General features: G+C 31.5%; 1 protein-coding gene across 1 annotated transcript; it reads right to left on the reverse strand.

Annotated features, from left to right (window-relative positions):
- Nucleotides 1-317: 317 nt before the first annotated feature.
- LOC105763727 (zinc finger protein ZAT9) lies at nt 318-1,558 on the reverse strand. Its single transcript, XM_012582055.2, has one exon. The coding sequence runs from the start codon at nt 1,411-1,413 to the stop codon at nt 454-456; it is 960 nt and encodes a 319-aa protein (XP_012437509.1). The 5' UTR covers nt 1,414-1,558; the 3' UTR covers nt 318-453.
- Nucleotides 1,559-10,742: the final 9,184 nt, after the last annotated feature.

A 10,742-nucleotide genomic window follows, 5' to 3' on the forward strand; every position in this document is an offset into this window, starting at 1 on the left:
GTATTACGAGTCAAATCCTTTTATTAAAAATGAGTATATTTCAAAAGAAAAACTAGTGTGACATGTAATTCATATTAACAGAAAAATCAATTTGAAAATAAATATTGCCTGTTTGTTCTAGACTACTGGTTTAGCAGATTTGTAGGTAAAGCATGAAACAGTTTCAGACACAAGCAGAGCGATAGAATGAGTCACGAAAATGCAATGCCATGATAATTAAAAAAATTATTGATATTAAAAAAAACCAGTGTTTTGGTTTTGAAGTTTGAAGTTAGTAGAGTGACAAGAACCCAGAAAAATGTAATCCAACAGTGAAATAAACAAAACAAAACAAAAACATGTTTCGGAATTGGTCTCTAAATAATCTGTTCTTACAAAAACAAGAAGATAGAAAGATAACATGAAAGAAAAGAATTACAGTTAGAACAAAAATACCTTTTGGATCATCACAAATTAAAATGGTTTCACAAATTCAGCATCAGACACAGCAGAAACTTCAATTTGACTAATATCATCATCATCCATTGGAGCGGGAAGGTTAAGATCTATTAAACTATCTCCCAACTTTTTGGAACTTGTAACAGCTGTTTTAGTTGTTGATGTTGCTATTACTTGACCAGTTACATGAGATCTTTTATGTCCACCCAAAGCTTGTCCTGATGAAAAGATTCTAAAACAAACAGGGCATTCATGTGTTTTCTTTTCCGGGATGGAAGTACCCACATTTTCCGGTGGTTCATGAATTTTCTCCGTCGCCGGGGAGTAAGGTTTCATTTTTTTGTGACTCGCTCTGTGTCCACCCAGTGCTTGATACGATTTGAATACTCTGTTACACGTTTCGCATCTGTATTTACCACGAGTTGATCGGTTGGGTTTGGTTGATTTTAAGTACTCTTCCGATTCCTCTGTTTCTTCTTCGGATTCATCATCTTGCTCTTGCTCATCATGTTGTTTCCACTGGTCTCTTGAAAGCATCATAAGACAAAAAGCAACATCTTCTTCGGTCGTGGTATCAGAGATCGAACTCACTGACTCAGTGATATTAACTTTAACCACTTCTTCTTCTTCGTGTTGGTATAATGTTTTCCGAGTTCGTTTTGATCGTCTCCGAGTTAAGTTCTTAGATGACTCAGTTTCACTTTCTCTATCTTGGACAACAACCGAACCAGCATCAATGAACTCAGGATCTACCATACGAACGCTTCTTTTTGGATTCTCTCTAAGCCCATAAATTTGTTCCTTCTTATCATCATCATCTTCATCTGATGAATATGAAGCTGAAGCTGACACGGATTCTTGACTCACTTGATTCACATGAATTGGAAGATTCAACATATGAGACCTCATATGACCACCTAAAGCTCTTCCATTTATAAAGCTTTTTAAACAAAGCTTACACCTATGTTTCTCCATTACAACACAGAGACAGAACCTATCAAAAAAAAAAAAACACAGCTTAATGTTTTATGTTTATGTCTGAAAATCTATGGTGGTATAGAGAGAGAAAGAGATTGTTCTTTAGAAAGCATGGAAAGAGAGTGCAAAAACTAAAAAAAGGAGTAGGTGATAACTGACAAGCATTCCTCCACCAAGAGATATATACAGAGAAACAACAAATTTTTTTTTAATTTTAGGGGTAATTTAATTTTTTGGTAAAATTACATGGAAGCCCTGTCTTAAGAGTAAGATTGCATTTTGCTCCCTCTATTAAAAAAATAGCAAATTGGTCCTTTCTATTACAAATTCAATCTATTTGTACTATTAAAAACTGGCAGAATACTCAAACAATGGAAACATGGCATGCCATGTGTACCTTATATTGATATATATAGACCAATTTTTAACAGCAAAAAGAAACTAAATTTTTAACAAAAAGAACTAATTTACTTTTTAATCTAACGTAAAAGATTAATTTATCCATTTTTTAAATAGAATGAGCAAAATGCAATTTAACTTTTAATATGAGGACTCCATGGTATTTTTACCAAATTTCTTTTAAAACGGAAAAAGATTAATAAAAAAGCGTATGCAAAAAAACTGAACATGTAACATGCGAGACTTTACCCGTTTTTCTTTTCTGTCTATTTATTAATTTGAACCTCTATTTTCTTTAATTTTCCTAAACTGCCCTTTTCATTAACAGAAAACAGAATAACTCGGTAAGGGTATTTTAGGAATAAATCGGCCGGTTTTTGCTTTTGTACAAAGTCAATAAAACTGCTGGGATTTGTTGTTACGATAGAAGAAGCAGAATATGAAACCAAAATTACACGGCGTATTCTTTTTCACTTGGCTGTGACGTATAACAAATGACAGATGAATGATCTTCTCCACGTGTCAACACTAATGAAATTAATTAATTAATTATGAAAATTATAGAATTAGTCTCTTTACTTTAATTTATCAAATTTAGTTCTTATACTTTTTGAATCAATCAACTTTAGTCCATTTACTTTTTCAATTTTTGAAATTTTAGCCATGTCTGTTTGGTTAAAGTTAATTTCTAGTTTTGTACTCTGCGTATAATTATAGATTTAGTCCATATTTTCAACTAAATCATTCTAAGTCCCTATCCTTATTGAATTTTAGGAATTTTAGTTTTGATGCAAATGACGGTCATTCTAGTAATATGTGAAATAAACAACAAGCTTACATGATATTACACATATGATAATATGTTTTCCTTATCAGATTTCGGGAATAATAAAATATAAAGGAATGAATTTAATAGTTATCGTTCGTGAAGATTTAAAATTCAAAAATTAAAAAGTACAAGGACTAGAAATGACCAAATTAAAGTGAAGGGACTAAATTCATAACTTTTACAAAGTAGAGAGAGTAATAGTAGAATTTAACCTAATTAAAATCTTAAAGAGTATCGGTTTTGATTCTTCGCGGGTGAGATTTGGGGCAACTGTCAGTGTTGGTAGCTTTAACAACGCCGGCTGGGCCGGTTATTCTTTTTTTTTGGCATCATATATGTTGTAAATATAAAAAATAAAAAAAAGGGTTAAGAAATGAAAAATAGTAAAAAAAGGAGTAGAATGGCAAAAATGTTGGGGGGTTAAGTTGCCTTTAATTATGGATCTATTTGTTGAAATGTGAGAAGGTGGGGAAAACTAACAACCTCCCATTGAGGAAGGAGTTTTGTATGGAGAGTAAATGCCGTTTTGCTAGGGTTTGGTACACCCAATCCTACTCGTTCATCTCCACAATTATATATATATATATATATATAGGTAAAAGTATCGTGAAGGTCTTTGTACTAGGAATTAGATTGCATTCTTCTCTTTTTACTTAAAAATTTGACAAATTAGTTCTTCTATGTTAGATCAAAGAGCAAATTGATCATTTTCTATTAAAAAATTTATCTATTTGTACTGTTAAAAATGGGTGTGACTAAAGGAATAACCAGATAATGACACGTGCTATTCCACATGTACCTCATGTTGACATACATGGACCAATTTTTAACAAAATGATCGGTTTACTCTTTAATCTAATGTATATGAACTAATTTCTACATTTTTTGAGTAGAGGAGGCAAAATGCAATCCGACTTCTTGTACAAGGGCCTTCATTGTAGTTTTACCATATTTATACCTATTTGATTAAGTTGTAGTTGTGCTTGGTCTTTGTGGAAGAAATATTTTTTGAGGGTTAGATTTGAATTTTAAAATTTGAGAGTTAAAATACTGTTTATTATTGTATTTATGTAAAATTTTAGGGATTAAATTATAAAATTTCCATTCTTGAATGAATTAGAATTAAAATTTAAATTTTAGGGGTTGAAATGCAATTTAGCCATTGGATTATTAAGATTTTACTTATATTTTATGAAAGTTTACAAGTATAATACAATCAAAGTACAAGTGCAAATATATGTTTGAGTAACCACCAAGTGTAGAATTAAACTATTATAGTACGAACAGACTAAGGGCTAGAACAAAGAATCAAACTATTATGAACTATAAACTGGCTAATCGGGCTAAAACTCGTACATGGCAACAACTCTTAGTGGGGCTCGGAGACCATAAATTTAATTGGATTGTGGGTCTCAAACTTGGGTACTTAGGACTTCAAAGTTTCTGCCCTTATTGATAATTTTACAATTTTTAAAAGGACTAAAGAAACAATAGTTCATTTGGGAAGGGGAGGGGCAAGACTCTTGCGTATCCTCCTTTAGTGTTGCCCTTGGTTTAAAGGCCATGCAAATGCTTAAGGCAACTTAAAATTTAGGTGTAATTATGAATTTCATTCCTCTAATTTATGAAAATTGAAAAGATATCTTCCTATTTTAAATTGTCATAATTTGGTTCTCTTAATTTATGAAAATTGAAAAGTTAATCCTGTTGTCGATGAACACACAAACTTTAATAGTTGATTTTTTCTAATTTGTTACGTATAAATGGTTGAATTAAAGAATTTTATTAATCATTTACATATGAATTTATGAAAATTGAATATAGCATTTTAATATGAAAAAAAATATGAAACTTTAAGAAAAGGGAAAGGAAGTGGTGGCCTGTTCTTGCATTACATGGATGATAGCAAGTAAAAGTACAAGCATTTGGGGGCACATTAAGATCATGTCTTTTTCACTTAGTTAAGACCAATTCAAAAATGATAGAAACTAGGCATGGGCATGAAACAGAGAGCACATAGTACAGAGCATGTCCACTGTCTTAAGGATGACAATTCTCACTTTGCAATGAGCACTAAAGTACTACTACTCTTTCAATCTCTTGTCTCTACAGCTTCATCACATGTGTTTTTCACACATAGGAGTATTGATGCCAGTAAGTTATTTGAGTTCGGCTTAATTGGGTTGTAATTATCGAGTCAAGCTTTGTTTGAACAATCTACCAAGCCGTATATTTGATTGGAATGGGTTGTGAGCTTAACAGAGCTTTTCATTTTCAATATATTTATATATTATGAAATTATGTTTTCACCTTTATTATATAGAAAGAGTTCAAGGATGAATGAGTTGCAGCTTGAATACAATTAAACTTGAGTATAAAAATTGATAAATGAGTTTAACTGAGCTCGAGTAGCTCGATTTTTTCTTGAGCCTCGAGCTTATAAGTTGATGTATGTTCTAACTTGAGCCTTGAATTTTGAGTCATGCTCAAGCTTGCTACTATTTGGGTTCGGCTCGACTCCATTACATCTCTAAGCCTAACACAATGATCCACGACATAATAAATTAGATTTATCAATCATGACCCGAATTTAAAAATTTGATCTGATTAATTAAGAATTAGATCTCATCCCATCCCAATAAAAAATGAATTAAAATATATCAAATTTAATTCAAAACCAACCATTTCAATCGGCGAGTCTTGGGCAAACCCAGCTTTTCACTGGCAATATACATAGGCATGCTACATCATGTTAGCCTAGGTGCATTGAATAGGGGCACCATGTTCATCCACCACATATGGCTATGCCCTATCTCATGATACCAATTTCTGATATGATAATCATCATTTTCACATTGAAATGATTTTTCGAATAGACATTTTGGGGAATGATATGGAACAAGGTACTGTAAAGCATGCAGGGAACATTGCTAGATGGTTCATTTCTTGATACTTTTATGTATCAAAATAAATACATTTGACCAACAGTTGTCAAATATAGTCTTTTAAAAAAAAAATCCAAATTCAAACTCTAAAAACGAATAATTATGAATGCAATGAATCTACACTTGATATGAGAATTGTTGGGGGTTTGTGTCGGTTATTAAATGTAAAGTTCACTTTGAAGAATTTTATGGGTTATTGTTTTCTTTGAGGGAAGTTCAATTTTCACTATTAAACAAGGAATCAATACTATTTACATAAGTGATGATTGGAACTATACTCGCAATGAGTTTGTTAATGGGGAATTGATCCCACATCAATTAGTTAAGTATTGGATTGTGACTATACATAACAAAGGTTTTTTTTACAAGATAAAATTACGAGGAAAGTTTCACTTCCCAAATGGACAATACCTCATTACTAGTACATTTTGACAATTGTTTGTGAGAACTCATTTTGAATATGTTCGACCCACAGTTCTATATGTACCGTTATTTAAAGGTGGAGGTGAATTGATCCCATTTTGGCTAGTCAAGGGGCTTGTAAGGGCTCTGACTCTCTAAAATTAAAAATTTATATTTTTAGACATTTGAAAGTTATAAAATATATGATAAAATCGTATTTTGTTTCAAAATGATTATATTTTGATTAGGATCTTCCAAAAACTATAAAGTTACAAGTCAATGTAATGGTAAATTTACATTTTGATCATCACAAAAATTTATAACTCAATTCCAATCCCATAAAAAGTTGCTCACCTCACTCATAAATTCATAACACGAACATAATCCAACAATCCTTGCGTAAACAGAATTATTATAGATAACAAAGAGAGATTGAATGGAGAGTATTTGCTACTTCAGCACACTTTCCCTAACTTAAAACAATTGTGAGTATCAAGTTAGAAGCCACTTAAATGTTTTGTCTTCTTTGATCAAAACAAGTATGAAAAAAGCGAATAATATAGTGAGGAAACTGTGGTATGTATATATGTCAAGAACAAGACATTTGTGTGTGTAAATTGGTGGGTTGTTGTCAGTTCAAAGTATTCTTTTTTACAGACATGAGCAGCTTCCATGGTTGTTCGGACTTGGGACAAGAATCGTAAAGGGATTGCGTGCATTCTTAGACTAAAATGAGAATAAAATCAACAGATGGTATTTAAATTGCGGCCTCTGTTAAGTCAAAATTGCTAACAAGTTATATTCTTTTATCGTGCTTGTTTTTGCTGCACATTACGTACGCTGCTTTGAATAAAAAGGGAGTTTGTTTGATTCAAGTGTGAATAAAAAGTTTAGTTATTTAAGGTTGGCTGCACATTGCCACAACGCCAATATTGTGAGGTGACCTAGTTGTATTCTAGACCCACTGAGAAGGTTCAATTCTGATTTTGGTCCCCTACTTCTACAATGTCATTAGTAATATACTTGCGGAAGGGGGTTGACTTCTTCAAGAGAAGTTTTTGAAGTCTATTGGGTAGCTAGTTGGTTGGTCCCCCAACAATGTAAGTCGTACATAGACGCATGACCACTCACGAATGGGACATGAATGTCTTCGCTCTTGTTAGGGTTTGAACCATTGATATGTGGCATATAGGTCACTGCTTAGGGGATATGGTACCACTTAAGGACATGGGAGACAAAATCCCAACATGATACGAGGACAATACCTTATGTTGAGAGAATTGATTGACTGTTCGATAAATAACACATTAAAAACTTCAACAAAAAAGAGCCGGCCTTCCTCAACCATACTAATATAAATTCTTTTTTTTACTTAAAAATATTCTTTCAAAATCAAAGAAAAAAAAACAAAGTCATTAATACAGTGGTAAAAAGAATTGTGTTGATTTTAATTATTAGTTGACATCATACCTCTAGGGGTTTAGATGGGGCAAGCTGTAACCTTGACCTCTCAAATAAGGTAAATTAGTTCTAGAGTCCCTTTAAAATTTATAAAATTATTCTTTGGTCTCTCAAAATTTTATTTTTCATTTTGATCTCCTTAAAGCAATTTTCTAGTTTTACCCCTGCATATCTCGAATTTAAACCCTGGTCCCTTTCTCCTCCCCTATAAGAAAATAACGATAATTTTTAATTATTGGACGACTAAGTAATGATAAGAGGAATAAATTATGCCAGATTAAAGTATGATAACTTTGTTTAAAAAAAAAAGAAAAGTATGATAACTAAATCTCAAACTTGAGAATAGTAAAGGGACCAAAACCAAAATTTAAACTAAATAAAAAACAATAATGGCTGCAAATTGGACACATTCTTGCTGGTGTCATACTAGGGAAGTTTCGTCCCCAAGAGTAAAATTAAATTGATCAGAACGTTTTGCAGGGAACTTCATACTAGCCTTTGTTTTAAGCTTCTTCTTCTTTTTCCTGTTTTAGACTTAGTCACGTGAAATTATGAGTTGGAGCAGTACTGAAATAATCCCTTTTGATTATAAGAAAGTAAAAGGTGCTTTCTATCATCACATGAATAATTAAAAATTTCTTAATATTGATTATCAAAATTATGATTTTTTGTTGTTGTTATTCATGAGTTATATATATATATATATATATATATATATATATATGTTTTAGCTGTCGGTGGGAACATATAAACATATATAGTCTAACAAAATGGATATAAGTTTCTTAATATTGATTATAGAGGTTGTGTGACCCGAATCTCGTCACTTGTTGAAGAAATAAATACAGTGGGAAAATAAAGGGATCTATGGGCAACTCTTACTATTTGACTTTGATTAGAACATGGTTTTTCAACTCTTAAATAGATGTAGTCGAAACTCCTCATGTATCATTCATTTTTCAACATTAGTGAATTTCTTCTCCTCTACCCGTGATTTTTTCCTGAAAGGGTTTCCACGTAAAATCTGTGTGTTCTTATTTTTCTTTTCTTATTGCTTTGCAATCATTCTACCGTCATTACTAACTTTAATTATAACAAGTATTTAAATTTTGAGTCACATGTTTTGAATATACTCAACATCAAAACCCATCTAGTATTAGTAAGTTGGCAGAATATCCTAATTGATAAGATACTAAAACTTTGAGTATTCAATTAAAAAGTTTTAAAATTATTGATGACTAATTTAAAATTTGAACAATAGTTTAAAGTATCTAATGCAATTAACCCGAAGATGAAATTAAAAATTTAGCATTCCCAATCATAGTTATTAGAATAGTTTAATGGGTTTCTAGTCATATATAAAAGTAAACAAAGACTAACAAATTTGGCAACAAAGCACACAAAAATTAAATAATTTTTAATTTAATTTGCATTTACTTGCTAGTTGATGAAGTGGGCAACTTCCAAAGTCAAAATAGGTAATGGAAGGCACTTTTTGTAGGAAGATTCCAGTTGAAGATAAAAGGAGGGCTAAGAAACCCTTTCTCCCTTTTCATTTGTCCCCAAAGATGGAAAGGTAACCAAATAAGAATCATTGACTACTCTTTCCCCTCCCTCATGATTTAGGGTTTAATTATGTAGCCTTTGAAAAATTGGATATACAGAGTTGATATACTATGAATTCCCCAATTTTGATGCCCAGTTTAAGGAGATTCTCATGTACTTTGCAAGTTGTTTTCTTTACCGATACAACATTGGGACCGGGGATGAGAACGACAAGGTTTAAATTCGTATCACTTAGATGTTTGATGAAAACTTTAACTGCTGTTTCAAACAAGTGTTGCGAGCTGTTACTTATTAATTCGAGTTAATATATTATTTGGTACATATATTTGATTTCTATGTTCAATTTGATATCTGAGTTTTTCTTTATCCCATACAAGTATCTAAGTTTGGCATCAATATTCAATTTGGTACCTAATTTTTTCTTTTGTCGCAATTAAGAATAGAGCATACATATCAAATATTTATTGGGCTACATGATGTTGTTTAGTTTAGACACCAAATTGAACATTGAAGGCAAACTCAAGTACCAAATTGAACATTAAAACAAATATAGATACCAGACGTTATATTAACCCTTTCTACCATAATAATTCAATAAACAAACATATATACATATAAACCTAAAATCTAACCTTCTCATTTCTCAGCAACTATACTTAAAAGGTCTTTGTTATAGTATGGGACATCCCATTCATTAAGCAACCAATGAGAGGTATAATTAGGCACCTTTGGATGGCCAATTACCTCTACCTCAAACTCTTTGGATAACATTCCAATGAGGTGAGTCTGGGATTTCAATTAATTATTACAAAAGAGGACTAATACATTAATAAGATTAAATAAGCAATTTAATATTTTTAAATAGAACAAAAATCACCCACTTTTACTCGTGTAGTTTTCTTTTTATCAAAACTATTTTCATATTGTCTATTACCTTATCAATAATTATTATTGTTTTTAAATAATTTTTATTTCTTTTACTCACATAAGCTTTTAAGTTAAACTCTATCCAATGTCACTAAATTATTAGTAAGTTTACGTTTTGGTCACTCAACTTCAAAAGGTTATAAGATGGTCACTGAATTATTCAAAAAATTTCATTTAAGTTATTAGGTTGTTAAAGTCGTTACTATATGGCCTTCTCTATTCGCACCACTTGCACCAACCAAAAGCTCTCATTCCCCTTCTTTTCTACAGTTCATTTTTTTCTTAAAATTACAACTTTGAACGTTACGAATCCACGAGCCAAAATCTAAACAACTTTCTTCTCCAATCTCTGACACAGACCGTTAGATCGACTTAGATCTAAGATGGGTACTGAACAAACATACTGATTGTCGAATCGTCTCTAGGAGCTCGTTAGCCAAAATTTTAAAAAAATTTAACAACCCATTGACTTAAATAAAAACTTTCAAATAGTACAATGATCATTTTATAACCTTCTGAAGTAAAGTGACCAAGACGTAAACTTACTAATAGTTTAATAACCTTGGGTGTAATTTACCCTAATCAGAAAAATGGTGAACGGGTGAGTAACCATTGGGCTCAAGGCCTATGGGCTTCTATCTTATTGATTTCCAGAACAGAACCAAAGCAAGTAACCAGTGGCACCAAAAAGCTATTTCTGAGTATTTCATTTTTTTTACCTAATACTAAAACATGCCAACATTAATAAACATATTCTGATTAAAATTTGTAATTACAGTTTCTTTTTTTTTAACATA

The sequence above is a fragment of the Gossypium raimondii genome, chromosome 12 (genome assembly GCF_025698545.1).
Source record: "Gossypium raimondii isolate GPD5lz chromosome 12, ASM2569854v1, whole genome shotgun sequence".
Classification (NCBI taxonomy): Eukaryota; Viridiplantae; Streptophyta; class Magnoliopsida; order Malvales; family Malvaceae; genus Gossypium; species Gossypium raimondii.

What these genes read in the sequence shown, in the direction of transcription:
- LOC105763727 (XM_012582055.2), bottom strand. Translation starts at nt 1,413, where the DNA reads ATGGAGAAACATAGGTGTAAGCTTTGTTTAAAAAGCTTTATAAATGGA.